The sequence below is a fragment of the Ciconia boyciana genome, chromosome 15, assembly GCF_034638445.1.
Source record: "Ciconia boyciana chromosome 15, ASM3463844v1, whole genome shotgun sequence".
Classification (NCBI taxonomy): Eukaryota; Metazoa; Chordata; class Aves; order Ciconiiformes; family Ciconiidae; genus Ciconia; species Ciconia boyciana.
Window position 1 is genome coordinate 2,432,592 of NC_132948.1, and position 17,849 is coordinate 2,450,440.

Below are 17,849 nucleotides of genomic sequence, written 5' to 3' on the forward strand. Positions count from 1 at the left end.
AGACAGACTTACAGCTGGTTGTGGGCTAGGATGACCATACTGCAAAACCCCAAAACCAACTGCATATTTCCCAAAGGCAAAGCCCGAAGACTCACAGTTTGTGAGCCCATTTTTGTGGTGTGCTCCTGTGGTGAATGATCAGACAGATAGCATTTGCTTCACAAGAGATACCAATGCACATGCCTAAGCACCACCTTTCCCATTGAGCACTACTTTCCTTTATTCCTCCTCTACATCACATTTGCCTTTTTTGTGTTGTTTATTTGGGTGCAAAGTCTCTTATATATGCAGTCACTTCAGAAATCCTGCAGAGGATAGCCTTTTTTTCCTCCCGAACCTGAAGGCATAATGTCGCGTTTCACAGCCACAGTCTTACTGATCTGAAAACCTGCTGGTGACACTCACATGCAGTTTGCCCTGCAGCTGAATTAACCCAGGTCTCTAGGAGAAAACCACAGACCTTGAGCTACTCCGCATTTCCCTTATGTGATACCTAAGCCGCTTTAAAACATGGCAAATTTATAATGTGTGGTGTCATCTCGCAGACTCTGCCAATGAATGTAAATGGCATAAAGAGCATGTGGAACAGATGGAATGAGACATGCACGTAAAGAATTAAAGTATTTGTGAGGGAATTTGGCAAGGATATTGGAATGCTTCAAGCGCCGTGTACGGGGGTGGAGGGAGGGAGACCAGGATGAGTTGTGGGGGGCTGTATGCTGGTGATCCATTTCTTTCAGAAACAATATGTGACCTATTTCTGTAGTCATGCTAAACACAGCAACAAATATTCCTTTTTTCCCAGCTTCCTTCAGGAAGCTTGACAGCTTCTTTAGTTGGAGAAAATGCTTCCTTGAGGAAGAGCTGTGAGTTGTTTGGCTTTTCATTGCAAATATTAGAGCAAATGAAGGATAGCAAAGAGAAAAAAGAAAGCAAGGGTGGGAATGGAGTGACCTGTTACTGTTGGTAACAGTGCGCTTACCTGTGCTCCATGTGTAAGCGGTGAAGAAAGTATTACACTAATGCAGTTGTTAAATTTACTTATCTGAAATGACTTAGGGTTTTAATTTTAAAATGACCTTATGTATTGTCTTAGTCTAATTATTTTAAAAGTGACTGTTTAGGAGATTTTATACACACACACACAGAGTGAGTTTTTTTGAGTGGCTCACCAAATTGGAAAGGAACAGGAAGAAATTTTATGTAGAAGTGCCATAAAGAAAAGCCACTGGAAAATGGAATAAAAAGCAATAGGCTGCCTCATCATGGACTTCTACAGACCCTTTGCTTTTGCAATTCCTCTAAGCAAACTTGGAGACCAGCATTTTTGATCAGCTTATTGTATAACCTTTTTCTTGGAAGGTACATTTGGAAGTTCGTGATCATAGCTTGGATTTGCTTTGAGCGTAGTCTTGCAGGGGGTTGCTTGATCTGCTGCACGCCACGGTGACACATTCACACAGCTCATGGTGACATCCCAGTCTTCAATCCAATTTTGTAATCTTTAGTCTTCCTTTCTCGGCGAGGGGTCGTAGAAGCCCTAAGTCTGTGGATAAATGTTCTTGTTCACTGCTCAGACAAAACATCTAAATTCATACGTGTGAAAGGGAGGTTTCTTCCAGCCACAGGAAAAGCAGATATACTAACTGAAAAGATTTTTGAAAGAAAAAAAATGACACTTATTTGAGCAATGCAGGCTAGCAGTCTCAGGAAAAGGTAACACCTGATGGTTTTCATTAAATCACTAACATAGCTTCTAGTGGTGCTACTGGACTTTAAAGGAAGCCCACAGCCAGTTAGTTTGCCCCAAAAGAAATCCTGAAACAACGATGTGAATAGAAGAGACAAGTCAGGTTTCCCTTGATAATCATAAAGGGCTCAAATTACCTTCCTTTCCATCCCCAAAGGGGGCATAAATACTTCATTTATGAGATTGTTTGCGCATGACTAATCTATTTCTACTTGCTAATTGTAATGACTAATGCGTCTTACAAGACAAATATTAGCTTGTAATAATACCTGAACAAGTAGATTTATAAGCGTTAAGCAAAAATACAAATAATTAGCAGAAGCTGATTGGTATTATCTTCTAATTAACTGTAAAGACACTTTCTATTTAGAAGAAAAAGCATGAAGATTTCTCAAGAAGCTGTAAAAATAACTAGGCCAAGCTACTGTTCTCTTGAAAAGAAGGCAGTAGTCAGGTAACATTTAATTTTCATGGGAGCTGAATTCAGTCATACTTCCCCCACTGACGTCAGTGCAAGAAAAGCACTTTTGGCCTGTTCCTACCTGCTGAGACCATATGTCCACTGGGAAGAATTTGGCAGACATCTCTGAGTAGAAGTAATTACAAAAGACAGGAACAGTCCGGATAGCACAGTTCAGGAGTTATTTCTGCACTGCCCAACTAACTGACCACTGCTCACAGAAATTGATCTGAAAGAATGTTGTTGACCAAATACTAGGTTTGATACATACAATAATTTTGACTTGGGCTGTTGCGCTTTGTTTAAATAGAACATTAAAACTCTGCAGTGATGTTACATGTAGTTTATTAAAAGTGAGTTCTCTTTAAGTGAGGTGGAACATCAGAATCATTATGGAATGTATCTCTGAATTTTTGCAGTCGATAGACACACATAACACCAAAGTTATTTTCTCACTGTTCAGATGTAAAGTTTGTGTGCAGGTTAAAGCACCATAGCTCATACCATATTTGAAAACTGGATTTAAAGGAACTCTGTTGACTTTGATACGGCCTGAATGCATGCTTGAGTGCTCACAGGGTATCATTACCTCAAAAATAGTATTCTAGAGTAACTTTCTACGATAACAATGTAAACCTTCACTTGAAATCTGTGAGTATTACCTAAAATATTTGACCTATATTGCAGACAATCATCCAGAAGCCAACTGGCTTGCCTAAAACCACAAAGTGAACTGAGGATAATGCTAGAAACGTTATCCAGCTCTCATGCTCCTAATTCCTGTCTTCAGTTTTGATATCTTCCAAGTTTTTAATATTCTGATAAGTGATCATAATATTGCACACTGAGAAATAGGATGGGCAGGCTCCCCTTTTGGCAGGTATCACTGGTATACGTGAGTGGTGTGCCTGACTCTTCAGTTGCAAATAATGACAAGGCCAAACTGTAGACTGGGAACGTGCTCAGCCTGCAACTCAGTGGTCTGCATCCTGTTGAATCTTAGTAAAGATTTAGTGTATTTACAATGGTAAACAACAACAAAATAATGATTTACATGCATTCATACAGTCCATCATACTCACTTAATATTAAGAGACCAAACTAGAGATTCAGTAGAATTATTACACCTAAGTGTCTCATTTTATTTGAACTATACAGCTATGATTTTAGTTTAGATTTTGCACAAAAATATTTCTTCCAAATACGAATTTGGAACACCAACTGTGTTTTGTCAAATACTGTATTAGCTTGGAGTTCTAGAACAGAATTTAGACACTGCAGTGTGCCGCGACTTGTAGCTTTGTCAATCATTAAAAAAAATCTCTGTTAGCAACACTCACTATACTTCTTACTAAAAAACCCCACATTTCAGAATAAGTTTGTATTCATAAAGCCCCAACAAATGTGAAATAATCAGCACGTACAAACACTACTTGTTTCCTAATATGAGTAGAAGGGTTTGTTTAAATCAGCAGTCGATCTTTGCCCATGTTGGGTCCGTGTGCCAGAAAGCTGAAGGTCATCCCTGATTAGACTAAAAGAGGATCAGCTGCGGCTTCAGAAAATACAGTTGCTAATATGAACTACTGCCTTGCAGTCAAAGCAGGCAGTGGAAGGTAAACCACAAGAAGGCAAGGACAGCTACTTTTTCTGGACCAGAAAGCATGCTCCTATTGTGACCAGGTCATTGTTACTCTTTCCATCGGGCTTTGCAAAGCCACACAAATTTTAAAAATTTTCAAATTTTTAATTGCTTTTCTGCATAAAATCTCAGTCAAAGGTTTTTCAGCAAAAATTATCAACTGAGTTGATATGTAGGTATTAGTTATGTTGTATGTCTTACGTGAGGCCAAGAGGCTTCAATCTCCACATAGAAAAACAATAAATATCACTGTGTAATTAATTTCATTATTTGTCAAGCAGAGACAACCATTTCAGTTTCTTCCTGAAATGAGTGTCAGAAAAATCCAAAAAAGCAATATTCACTGGGATGCAGCAAAACAGAAGGATGAACAGATATCTCTAAGCTTGCCTAGCAGTCTGAAAGATAAGTTCCCTTTAAACAAACATTTCAAGCTATGGCTAGTTTCTTGAGTAATCAAGAAAGCAGTTGATTAAATTAAAAGCAGTTGAAATATTTTATCATATATGAGTATATTTTCTTATAAGGCTAATATTTTAAATTTTTGGTAGTAGGAGTGGTAGTAAAATAAATAGGATTTGCTCTGTAATTCCATTTTAAATTAGGGCTTGTGAAACCTTAAAATCTCGGAGAAATGAGTTGTTTCATTTAGTAAGGCTTGGAAACAGGGATGTCAACACAGGGCATCGATGGAAGTCTTATGTCTCTAATTCTTTTATTCCTTCTCGTAATTTCAGCAAAAGCTTTCAGCATAACATTTATCTGCAGCTGATGGATCACTGAATGCTTACAACTGAAGAAAATGAGCATCAAAGATATCCAGTAAATTATTTTAATGGTTGGATCTTTCACAGAGCAAGCTTCACCTTTTGTGTGTTTTGCTTTCTAGAAAAATACAGTTTATATATGTTTTAAAAGCAGAATTTAGCTATAGCTTACTATTTGCTTTGATTTACATTTCTTCTAACTGAGCTGTAAGTGAACTTGACAGCTTTGTGGCCAAAGGGAAGTCCTGATACTAAGGTTCCAGAACAAAAGGGCCTTAATGAGGTCAGAGTGGTAACAGAATGTAAACCAGAACATTTCTTACTCAATCTCGTTATTACGGATGAGCCTCCAGTGGGTCCCCACTAGTTGTTCAGACTCCCAGTTTGGAATGGGGTGGGAGAAGGAAAGACAGAAGGGAGAACAGGCATAAGCTGTGAATAAAATAGAAATTATTACAAATATTGAAATGTGTGTGCCTGCTTAGAGTGAAATGCATGGACATAGCCTTTGCATTTTTGTCAGTACACCTGTGACTAACTAGCTTGTTTAGTTTTTAGATGAGTTATTTTCAGGAATATGAGTCTGAACCTTAATCTCTCTTTAGATGGTGAAGTCCATGACAATGGCATCTACTTCAAACTGGTTTCTGTTCATCTCATAAATGCTCAGTGACTGCTTGTTCTGTTCAGGATACAGCAGGAACAGCTGCACACCCCTCTTCAGATCCAAAATTTGTTTGATGTTTTGTTCTAGTATCAGTTTGCAACATAACTTTTTAGCCTCAGAAATACAGAAGTACAAAATGTGGGAGTGCAACAATAAGATATACTTTTAATGACAAGAAAAATAAATCTAGGGGAAAGAGGAGAGGAAAAATTGGCAATTCAAATGTAATAGTGCCTATAAGGACTTGAATATGAATGATGGGTGTATGTACAATGAAATATTAAAAATTATCCCTTACTTACAATGAATCTGCACACTGGTTGCTAAAGGCCTGAAGTTCTAGCGCTGCCATCTAGAAAGAGTTTATCAATACTTTTCAGACTGTGGTAACTGTTTCCATATATCCGCATAGAAATGCTCCAGCCAAGGCCTTGATAGCGTGGATACTCTGTTCTTCTGTCTTCTGGAGGATCCTGGTTTTCTTTTTTCCAACAGTGTGTGAAAGTGTTTACACCAGAGTACAATCTAAAAAGCCAAGCAGTTATAAGAATGTGTCCAAGTCAACTCTCACAGAGCAACTGTGAGAGCAACTCACAACTGCAGGATCAGGCCCCAAGTATCATTCCATGTCATCGGTATAAAAGCAAAATAACCTGTAACTGAGAGTCATCAGCTCCTTTTTCCAGATCGTAATGGTAACATAACATTTTAAATTCATATCTATTTGGTTTTTTTTTTTAGTTTCTTCATAGTGCTTCACTTTGCAGAAGGGTTGTGGTATCCATTAGATGAACTTAAGACTACAGCTGGGAAATTGCACAGTTTGCAACAAGAGGAACAATAACTCTAGAAAAGAAAGAATGAATATTTGAAGGAGGAAGAGTTGGAAGATAACAGAAGACAAAGAGAGAGAGCTACATTAGTCCGGGCTCTAACATGGTCAGTGATCACAGACCATAAGCCATAGTTTTTATTCATCTTTTTTGTAACAGAACTTGAGCATGACTTAAAAAAAAGCAAAGATTTCTTAGGGCTTACAACTAAAATTTTATCTTATCTTTTCCTGACACAGTAAAGCAAAATGATTTTTAGAATTAAAAAAAATATTTTTGGAGTGATACACTTAACTTGCCATTTGCCCATACTTTTACTACGCTTTGTCTAGAAAGACCATAGTGTCCCTGGCAGATTTTTTTTCTGTTTTAATTTTAAGCTGCAAAGTAAACCTTGTAAGCTTGGCAGGAGAAGTCCATATATATTTCAGGGCAATATTTTGCAATTCTTGTTTTTACAGCCATAAACACCTTCTAATGCCAAAGGGGATGAGGACTTTAATCCAGATAAAATAAGATTCTTAAACACTGAAAACTGTACTCAGATTTATGGGCCAATTTTAATATTTGAGCTCCCATGCCAAAAGCTGCACATTCCACATGTGCAGCACGGGGTGTTGCCTGACTGGCTGCTTCCAAGGTCATAGCACATCAAGCTACATCACCCATCCCAAGTTACCCTAAAATCTATTCCAATAAATAAACTTGGAGTTTTGTTCTCAGAATGTGTTTGCCAAATGTTATTTCCATATTTACTTTGCCTTTTAGCCTTAAATCTTTTCATTTTTTTCTCTTGTAGTATTTTTATCCTGTATCTTATTTAACACCTTTTAATAAGCTGAATTCTTACCAAGCGAGCACAACAACATCTGAAAGATGAAATCTATCTCTTTGATGGTATGAAACCATGACCCAACAGGCCCATCCTCTGCCTAGAGGGCTAGTAGGAGCTTCATGTTAGATTATTAAATCCTTTAGAAACTTAGGTATGTTTATTCATACTGCAAGGTATCTAGCCAACATCACAATTCTTTCCTCTTTTGAGTGCAAAAATAATTTACAATTAAAAAGTAGTTGCTCTTTTGCTCTGCCTAAATCATGCTCCCCTTTTATTCCTGAATAGTTTCAGTTGTCATTTGCTTCTTTCTGTTTTTCCGAATAGCTCATTTGCTTTGATTCTACAGAATATTTAAATGAGAATTTACAATCATGTCTCACAGAAACCAACAGGGCATGCTGATGCACAAAACTGTTCCTTACCTCCAACTAGAAACAAACACGTTCCTTTGTCTCTCTTTGGTAGTTGCCTTTGCAAGATCTTGCTGGCCAGTTCGCTCTGTACTGAAACGTATACCATTTACACCTTAAGTCCTCAAAGGCCTCTGTGACACAAAGAGCGTTCTCATTCTTTTTTAAAAAAAACAACTGAAAACTTGCTATCACAGCGACAGCGTTTTGACTGTCAAATGGGACATCATATAAGGGACTGCCTAAAGCTTTATTTTTGAATCTTATCTATTACTGTTTTCAACAACTTTTAATTTTAGCATTACATTTTCTTAAAAGTAACGGTTTGCATTTTGCTATTTGCTTCATCCCTACCAGTTATACCTGAAATGTCATCTAAATATCACCATGATGTGGGAAAGAAATAAATCTACTTCTCTGCTCCTGAACTGTTTTTATCCTTCCATCCAAAGCCACATTTCCAGAGACCTTCCTTGTCTTTTCTTGAATTGGTTGCTGGCAATTTAAACCTCACATGGCTAAATTTAGCCATCCTTTTTTCCCGACTCCCTCACACTTCCATCACTAGTAAAGGCACCATGCTACTAGCGTTACTCTTTATAAGTAGTCAGGCACCTTTGGCGCCTTCCTTCCTTTCACTGGTCATTCCTCTGTTCATACCACTCTTCATCGCTCTCACTCGACTCCTGCTGCTACGTCATCCATAACAGTAAGAGATGACCCTTTCTCTTTCTAGACAGTAAAAGACCTCTAGGCTCCTCTTGCCTGCCATGGCTTCCTTTCCCGCCTCTCTTCTATCTTTTACAATCCAGAGAACAAGGAGCTACTAAGATAATTTGTCTGTTTTTTGATAAAAATATAGGAGCACTTTCTTTTGACTCCATGTACAGCTTTACGTCTGCTTCACCAGAGTAAGCTTAAATGTCTCATTCTTGTCATTCTGACTCACCTATTCACTTGAACTTCTCTTTTCACTTTCCTAATGATATGACCTTCAGTTAATCTAAGTCCTCTACAACAGTTTGCAGATTTCTTTCAACATTATCTTGTAGGTCTGAAAAACTTCCCAAAATTGGCTTTCCAGGTCATTTATCTTTCCTCAAACTGCTCCGTAATAGGTACCGTGAGTATAGTGTTCATATCAGCAAATAAAATAATTTTCAGGGCATTTTCATGTGTATAACTCTCAAGAGGTATGTTGAAACACTGACCTCTGCCATGTGTGTGCTTTTCTGAACCCCCACACGATCCTGACCCTGAAACAGTTGTGCCTTGTGAGAAGCTTGTTCATGCAAGTAATCCCAGTGACATCAACAGATTTAGTCAATTGAAGCTATTTATTTGTGAAAGGCATTTGCAAAATCCCTGCAGTATAACTGCTGTGGGGTCTAGCATCACACCTGGCAGTAGCCTACATTTGGTCTTTTCTTCATCCTGGAGAAGGAAAAGAAACAGAAACTCTGTGAAGTCCCAGCAGACTGTCCCTGCTGCCGCTGATTGTCAAAGGACAATGCTTAGACACTGGTGAATGGTAGCACTTTAAAACTCTCAGATAGCATCAGCTGGGAAGGTTTGGAGTCATATGGAATGTGTTTGAGTTGCTTTTGTACACTATAAAATAATCCATGTAATGAACTCTGATTAAAAATGTACTTGGTTTCTGTAGCTGTTTTCTATAGTTAGGGATGGTTGTAAACAGAGTGCATGGATCTGTCCTGCAGTATTTATTGATAATGATGGTGAGCAAGGATGAGTAATTCAAATACCACAGTCTAATCACTAGCAGGGCTTAAACTATGGGCCTCATGAACAACTTCTCTACAAACAAATCTTTTACTCATGTATTTATTTTCCTCTTAGATAGAAGTACCCATTCCTTCAGAAAATCAATATCTTGTTTTAAAAGTCAGGTAATTTTTTAGCTTTACTAGGAATAAATAAACTTACTAATGTAGCCATTCTTGTATCTTAATAAAATTAAAATTCAAATGTTAGTTTACAGGCAATCTGTAGATTATAAGTGTTTAAAAAAAAAAAAAGAACTATTTAGTATGGATTTAATGTGTGAAAATTTTTTATTACTTTCTATGTTAAAATTAGATGCTGTTAATTTCTTTATGTCAGTGAACTAGTTTGGTTGTTTGGGGTTTTTTTTTCCTCTTAAATCTTCAATTTGTGGACGTAAAGGTTTTTGGTTTAAAACCAAAATCATTACAAGTTCTTATTTATAAACACTTGAATAAAAAAATGTAATTACTGGATGAAATAAAAAACACTTAAGAAATTAATGCAACCTCATAAAAAGTAGACAATGAGACCACTGGAAACATACCTGAAATTAGGCTGTTCATCTGCACTATCTTACAAGAACATGCAGTAACAAACTAAAAAAATCATGGACAAGGAACTTCTAAAATGCTTTGAGTTTTAGTAACGTCAATGAAATTACTAACTTGAGTAGAATTTATTTAAGAGCAACTCAAGAGCAGGGGGGGATCAAAATTATTTTCTTTGTTGCTTTTTGATATGTAGAATAGTTAAAGACCATTTGCTTGTATTATATTCATGATTTGGGTCTCAGATTATTCTCCACCACCCTCTCCTTTCCATTACTGGGTATTGTAGACAACTGGAGAGGAAAATTTAGAAAAAAGTAAAGATGAAACTTGATTAAATTAGACACAAGACAATCGTTACCTATACTGCAAAAGCTGGAATTTGTGCTAGTAAATAGCCATAACGTCTAATTCAAATACGTGGAAAAATATGTTTTACCTAGAAATGAGTTGTCTTTGACATGAAATATGAAACATTGCTTGTTTTCGACACTGACAAAACTTGGCTGAACTCCAGTTCTGCTACTGGTGTAAGAAGGGCCAAACTGTCCTTACCCAGAGTGGGGAGAGCCCTGTCTGAATCTAGTGCTCAAGCCAGTTGTATTCCTCAAGTGAATACTCTTCTCATAAACTGCAGGTACTTGAAAGTACAGCAAAGTGGACGTACTTTAAGACAAAATAAAACCAAGCGACTGCTTGACCTTCTAGCTTTGCTTTAGCCTCCTGACATCTTTGTTTCTTCCTCCATGTTTAGTTTGAAGCATAAGCAACACCTGCTGGTGAAAACAAAGTCTACGAAACTGCTGAGCCATGCTCCTGGAAGAACAGGTTTGATCATTACTGTAAGCTCTGGGTAAGTTGTTCTAGAATAAAAGAAGCTTGCCTATCACTATTTGGACTGATTTTGTAAGGGTGGGTAACTGGCTCCTTCCCAGAGTGCTTATCAGCTCTGTATGGTGAAGGCTAAGTGTGACCCAGCTGGTCTCCAGGAGCCTGGAAACTCCTTTCTGCATCTGAATTTTGGAATTGCAGCTTGCAAGTTAATACATTGGCAGAATTAATTAAGCAGTTCCTCTGCCTTGCTACTACGGAAAAATGGTTATTTTGTTAAAGTAGAAAACCCAATGTTGTTGTTCATATTCATTGGTCAATTTTTAAAAAGAAGTAAAAGAAAACAGGGAATAAAACTTGAATACCCTGAGTTGGGAAACACGTTCTGCCACATACCATCTAGGATAATTATGCATGAGCAAGTGTCACTTGTATATGATATCTGTAAGTGGAACAATTTCTGTTTTAAGTGACACCATTGTCAGAAGACAGCAAGGGAACTTTCCTAGTTTGGTACTGTGAAGTGAATGATTAGACTGTGATGATTTCTCTTGTCTGTGATCACTGAACATAATATAAAGTCAAGTGACTGGCAAACTACTTAGTGATGCTATCTTTTTTCAGTTTAAAATGAAAATGAACTTTGCAATGCAGGGATGTGGACAAAATGTTTGACTGGCAGCCTTTCACAAATGCGAGCAGCAACCCTTCAACTTCAGAATATTCACCCATTACAGGTAATTTAATTATACTGAAAGATTTTTAATGTAAAGAGTAGTTAACGTTCATAAGAATCCTGAAAAATGGCCAAAGCAGCACAGCATGAGTATATTAACATTTCTCCCCATGAAAATGGATCTGAATCATGTGTTAGACCCCACATTTTCATGAGAAAATCAAGCATAATAAGTCATCTCTCCTTGGAAGATCCAGAAGAGGAATGGTGACAACTGGAAATACCATTTGGAGGGTAAGCAGCATATGGAAGAAACATGAATTCTGCAGTTTCTAATTCTGCACAATATTGTTAGCTTTCTCGGCGATAAGTAATAATGTGATTTGCAATTTCAAAATATTTCTATAATAAGAAAATCATTTTTTCATTATAAGGGATGTGCTCTTATTCCAGAAATAGAATGGATACTTCAAAGGATTTGTTGTACCCTTGGTGTTGTTTAGCGATAGGATGGATGACTGGTGCTGCAGTGTATTTACAAAGAACTGTACTATTTTAATGCGGAAGGATGTGTTTCTTGGTTGGTTAATACATATTGCTTGACATGTTTACAAGTGTCAGGTTGTGTTCTCTGTTTATAAGACTTGTTGCCAGAAGGGAGGGGAGTAATATGGTCCCAAGTACTCCCCTGAGTCTGGATTGCCGGGCTGTAGCGAGCAATTTCTAGACTATGGCAGTTTGACTACTTTGTCAGCTGTGCTCCTGACCAGTTTGGGGCTTTTACAGCAGCTTTGTGCCACCTTGATTCTCCTAGATGAACTGAAGCAGGATAAAATTATCTCCCTAGGGTGAGTCTAGGCTTTGTTGGGCTGACTAATAAGTGTAAAAAAATAAATAAATACATTGCAATTGTAACTGAATGTGAATATTTATTTTGTGTTTGAAAACACTTTTCCTCTCACTAATATAGGCCCAGTCTTTGCGAGACGGAATTCCTGTTCGGTGTGACAGTGAAGGGAACGGCGCATGATGGATTGGATTTGTCAGACGAAAAACGCACGTGGTAAGAACACTGGTCTTGGTGGAAATTTTCTTTTGGACTAAATTCTATCTGTCGCTCTGTGTATGCAATTTAGCTAAATGGCTGTGCTGCTTGTTTGCGTTAGAGATTTGTTACTATGAGGTAAGTCCAAACAAACCCCATTCAGTCATTACAATAGATGCTAATCTTAATTTATTATGAAGAAAAGTAAATTGCAAAAAAGATGCCTAAATAAGATGAAAATCATGATACAGAATGCTGCCACTGAGCACAGAGGGAGACCTTTTTCCACTGAATCAGATCACTGAAAACCTGCTACATTTCTGTATTAAAGCTTAAGATGAATTGCTAAATAATCTTCATCTTTTAAGCGGCAATATTTGCTTTATGTCACCTGCTGAACACACCTGTCAGTGAGAAACTCAGGCAGGTGAGCTTTAATCTGCCTGAGCAGATTAGAACTGGCTAGAACCAAAGGGTCATTACAAACAGCGAAAAAATGATTTCTTATGAATTGTGTATTTCAAACAAAGTATTTAATATTTGCTTATTTTGCGTCTATCCTTTCTTCTTCTCCAGACCATGACTATTACAGGAATGACTTTCATTTGTTTATTTAACTCAGGTATTTTCGAGTTCCTTGTATAAAAAAGAACTCTACACGATGGCTGAAAAGCTGTTTCTAGCGGAACGAACGTGGGGCTGTTCTGGCTTTCAGCGCGGTCGTGTTGCAGGCGCCCCGCAGAACTTGGGGTTGAACTTGACTTTTAAAGGGGCGCTCTCGGGGGGATGCCCTAATGCAAAAGGCGAAGGAACACGTTTTGAAGCCAGTTTTGAACCACTTTGAGAACTCGCAGGTGCTGCGGCAAGACCCGTCGGATGTTTCGCGGTGGCGAACTGCAGCGAGCAACGGAGGGAGCGGTGTCGGGCACGGCCGGCGGCTCCGCCGCTCCCTCGCCCGCCCCGAACAACTTCTTTTAGGCAACGTTTTCCGGCGGTGGGTGCCGCTCGGCGCGGGGCGGCCGAGCCGCGGCGGGGACGGCAGGAGAGCGCCGAGGGCAGGCGCGGCAGGGAAAGTTCGTCCCGTCCTGTCCCGTCCCGTCCCGTCCCGTCCCAAGAGGCGGAGGGCGGGACCGGCTCGCCGGCAGCGCCGCCTCCGGCGGCACCCGGGAGCGGCGCACCCCGCCGTGCCGGCCCGGCCCCGCCGTGCCTGCGCGGCCCCACCGGCCGCCGCGGCCTCCCCCGGCGCCGCCGCAGCGCCCGCCCCCGCCCCGCTCCCGCGCGCCCCCAGCGGCCCGGCGGGCGCCGCGGCGGCGGAGGGAGGGGCCGGGGGGAGCCCCGGCGCCGGGCCCCCGCCCTCCGGCGCGCGTCACGTGGGGCGGCGGCGGCCAATGGCGAGGCGAGCTGCGGCTGGCGGCCGCCATTGCTGTCAGAGTGGAGAGAGGTAGAGGCGAGTGTGTGAGGAGGAGCGGGTGAGCGGGGCCGCTGGGCGGGCAGCGCCAGGCGGAGGGGGGAGAGGACGGGCAGGGACAGTGCTCCGTCTCTGGGCCGGGGCTGCCGCCCGCCGCCCGCAGCACCGGGAGCCCCGCACGGAGCGTAAACAAGGCGGCGGCAGCGGCGGCAGGAGGAGGAGGAAAACACCATCCACCCACGGCCAGCGGCGGCAGCAGCGAGGGGCGGCCGGGCGGGGAGGGGAGGGGACACGGCCTCCGCCGGCACGCGAGACAGCGCCCCCCGCCCGCCGCCGCCGCCACTGCCCGGGGCCGGGACCCTCCCCCGCCCCGCCCGGCCCGTGTCCCGCAGGGGCCGCCGCCGGGCCGCGGGAGGAGACCCTCCCCTCTCCTTCCCCTCCGCCCTTCGCCGCAACGTGTGCCCTGGCCGGGGGGGGGCCAGACCTGGACGCGGAAGGAGGGCCCCGGGCCCCCCCCCCCTTCTTCTCTTCGCCCCGGCGGTGCTGAGGCGGCCTGGAGGACCGGAGGAGGCTTCGCCCCCCGCCGCTGCGTGCTGAGGCGCTTGGACGGAGACGCCCCCGCGCCCCGCCGGAGAGGGCCCCCGCCGGGCCGGGCCGCGCGGCTTGAGGATTACCCGCCCGGGGACGGGTAGAGAGGATCGCGCCCGCCCCGTCCGCGGCGCCCGCCCGGCGGCCGGGCCGCCCCCCCCCGCCCGCCGCGCGCCCCCTGCCGGCCGCGCTCCCCCGCTCCGCGCGGGCCGCCCGCGGCGAGGGGCCGGACCGCGGCTGCCGCCCCGGCCGGCACCGAGGAGTGCCTGCTGCTTCTCCCCCCGCGCCGGGCCCGTCTCCTCAGACATGCCCCGCTCTGGCGGCCGGGCTCGCCGAGGATCATGACTGCAGCGGCGAACTGGGTGGCGAACGGGGCCAGCCTGGAGGACTGTCACTCGAACCTCTTCTCGCTGGTGAGTGCCCGGGGGCGGGGAACGGCGGCTCCGGCCGCGGCTTAAACGGGCACTCCGCTGCGCGGCAAGTTTGCCGGTTGGGTGCAGCTGCCAGGGGCTTTATAGTCAGGGCCCGTGGGGCTGCTCCTCCGCTGGCCCCTCCCCCGGCCCGGCTCCCCGTGTTTATTTTGCTCTTTAACGTGGTTTGCTGCGAGTGTGTGTATTGCTCTCACAGCTGCGCTCCTCTGAATAGGAGAGTGTAGATGCAACGGATTGTGTGTCCCCTGCCTGCGCTGCCTGCATGTGCGACCATCTTCTCTGGTAAACAGTCTTTTCTCCCCGCCTCCCTTGGCATTCCGTGCCCTGTGTGCTTTGTGCCTACCAAACTGTGGGGTTTTTCTCTCCTTTCACAATGACAAACGCCATTTCAGCAGCAGCAAACAGTCATGTAGTGTGATTGCCTGTCGGACTTACGCTCTGGGCTCTTGTGACTACATGTCAGCTGTTGTTACAGCGTGGTCTCCTCTTTGCATAGATAGTGCTTGGGGCAAGAGGTATTAAAAAAAACCCAAAAAACAAAAAACCCCAAACCTTGTTATTTTTTCTTCTCTGAAGAAAAACAGTGGCTGAAAATGTAGTATGCTGGATAGCTTGTTTACTTAGATGCTGTCTACCCGTCTTACTGGTAGTTGACAACTTCCTACTCGTGTTGCCTGGTTTAATGTTGCAGAAATTATGGTATCGGTTTTGGCTAGCTACAGATTTGTAATTTAAATTTAAAACAAGAAAACAATTTGTTTCTGTGTAAGGGCAAAGTCATTTGGAAATACCTTGCTTTATTTTACCTGACATATACAGGAGCATTATCCCTTCTGGCTGGGCAACAGCTGAGTGAGGGAGAGGACTATTCGATCATCAAGAGCCTTCTAGTGCTGTCAGGGATAACGTCGGAGGGAATGAGGGACTGTTTTAGTGCATGGTATGGTACAGCTAAAACAAAAACTTGTAATGCAAGTTTGAGGATAGCATGTGTGAAAGATTTATGGTAGATACCCCTTCCCCACATCAGAGCTCTTCCAGAATTGGAGGTGGGTGCATGTGTTGTTCTAATAGAAAGGAAGAGATTGTTGTTAGCTCTCTTACAGGAATTAAGGGGAAAAAAAAGAAAATGAAATACTAATGCAAATGAGCAAGCTCTTTTTTACCTTTTTTTGCTGTATGTTTGTTATTTTGTCTCTGTTTTTCTTTTTTTTTAATGTATGTATGTTTGGTTTTTATTTTGCTCATACCTATTAAGAATCTGGGACAAGAGCCGTAGTCGCTTATGCTGCTAGGATACTGGCCCAGAGATTCTTCCATGAGAATAAATGCAATTCTTACTTTGACTTTTTATTGAACTGTTACGCTATATAAGTTTGTATCTATGCTTCTGTTTGATAACATTCTCTGATATTTATAAATATATAGCAGTGCTATGTGTATCGAGATGCAGGAATTGTCATGGTGATTTTGAATACTCTGCTCTTGCCCAGTAAGAAAAATAAAACGGTAAGCATGAAGGAGGCAACCGTATCTGACTAAGAGCAAGGTAGTGAATGGTTTGCCCTTTACAGAAAGAGAGTCGTGAAGTCCCCATTTATTAATGGAGAATGGAGTAGCGTGTTTTTGAGAAGCGTAACTTTTCATGTAGTTGCAGTCTGCAAATCTGTCACCGGTAAAAATAATTGTTGGCATGCAATTAGCATAAGTATAAGTTAATTCATAGTTATTGTGGTTTGGTCTCTTCTCCCCCCACCCCCCCCCTCTTACTAGACTAGGGAAATGTTAAATTTTAAATGGGTGTGTAACATCATTGACATAAGTTTAGCAAAATTCTTTTGCAAGTGGGTTTAATAATAATAATAGAGTTTAATGTGCAACCCTTTAATCTCCCCTGTAATTTTGTGGGAGCTATCCATACCTGTAATGTGGTGGTATGTATGAAACTGCAATGTTTTTATTGTTTTCTGGCTCTACTTGCAAAAAAAATTCTAATAAAGTAGTATTTTTTTAAAATATAGTATAATACAAACACACAGTAACTATTAGGGTGATTTATTTTAAATTGTATTAGTATTTGTTAGGATTTATGTTTCAGTGAAAGATATTGAGAAAGGAAACACTGACTGGAAATATGTGGCCAACACCATTGACCCTTTAACCTCAAATTGTCATATTCATTTCCAAATTTATGAAGTGTTAAAGCTACAGTAGTCTGGATTACTAATTAGAGAAACTTTTGCTAATCATTTGCTTTTTCAGTGCAACAGAACAAAACCATGTGCAAACTAAATCAACTGTTGATGGGAATTCATTCGTTCTTTAGGAGTGAGGTGGATTACAAATCTTTTCTTAAACTGATTCTGCTATTAGAAGTTGACAATTACTTTTTTATCACAGGCTTTGTTTTGGGTGTGACTCAAAAAGATATGTTCTTGACTGCAGAATTATAGTTCTGAAGTAGTTATAATCTACTGTGATTCTGTTTGTTTATGTTTAAATAATATTGCTTCCCACAAACATTTGTTTTGTTTGAGAAAGAACGCTATCTCCCCACCCTAGAGAAGCCAGAGCTCTGTGGTGAGTCTGTTTGGTTGCTATAGTGGATTCAGGTTGGTTTAACAGTTCATGATTTCCAACTTCTTTTTTTCTGTTGCCTATAGACAGTCTTTAGAGAGAGGTTAGGTTCCGCTGTTTCTTCTGAATCTTTTTACGGAAAATATTTTCAAAAAGCTTTTTAGTAACTGATTTATCAGTTATCTCTTTTGTCCGTGATGTCCAGAAAGTATAGAGGTCTTTACTGTTCTTAGCTCAGAATATTTCACGTGAGGGGAAGGCACAGCCTTAAGTGAAGGTTTTAAAGTTACCTTTGAATATCGAGATGCTGAGTGTGATCTCAGGCTTGCATAGTTGGGTTTCATGAAGTGTCCCTCTGGACTTAGTGACGCAAAGGGCTGTTGTCTGTATTGTGTATTGCTCTACAATGAAGCAGGAATCCAGTGCGGTTCTAGAAAATGGGTTAATGTTTGTATGCTCTGTCAGGCAAAAAAACCTGCAAACAACCTACACAAAGAAATCTAGAATTTTATTCTAAATGTAAAGCATTTCTTAGTAAGATGATATAACGGCCAAGTTTGCATATTTGTCATCAGAATACACCTCAGATA

At 41.7% G+C, this 17,849-nt stretch overlaps 1 protein-coding gene across 2 annotated transcripts in view; it reads left to right on the forward strand.

Moving 5' to 3' along the window:
- The first annotated feature begins 13,681 nt into the window (after nt 1-13,681).
- Nucleotides 13,682-17,849, forward strand: part of MED13L (mediator complex subunit 13L) — a 209,956-nt gene continuing 205,788 nt past the window's right edge. The window contains exon 1 of one of the 2 annotated variants that reach the window (XM_072879743.1): nt 13,682-14,664. In XM_072879743.1, coding sequence (XP_072735844.1) covers nt 14,593-14,664 — 72 coding nt within the window. In that variant the 5' untranslated portion in view covers nt 13,682-14,592. The remainder of the gene's footprint in view (nt 14,665-17,849) is intronic. The other variant, XM_072879742.1, reaches the window with a different exon arrangement.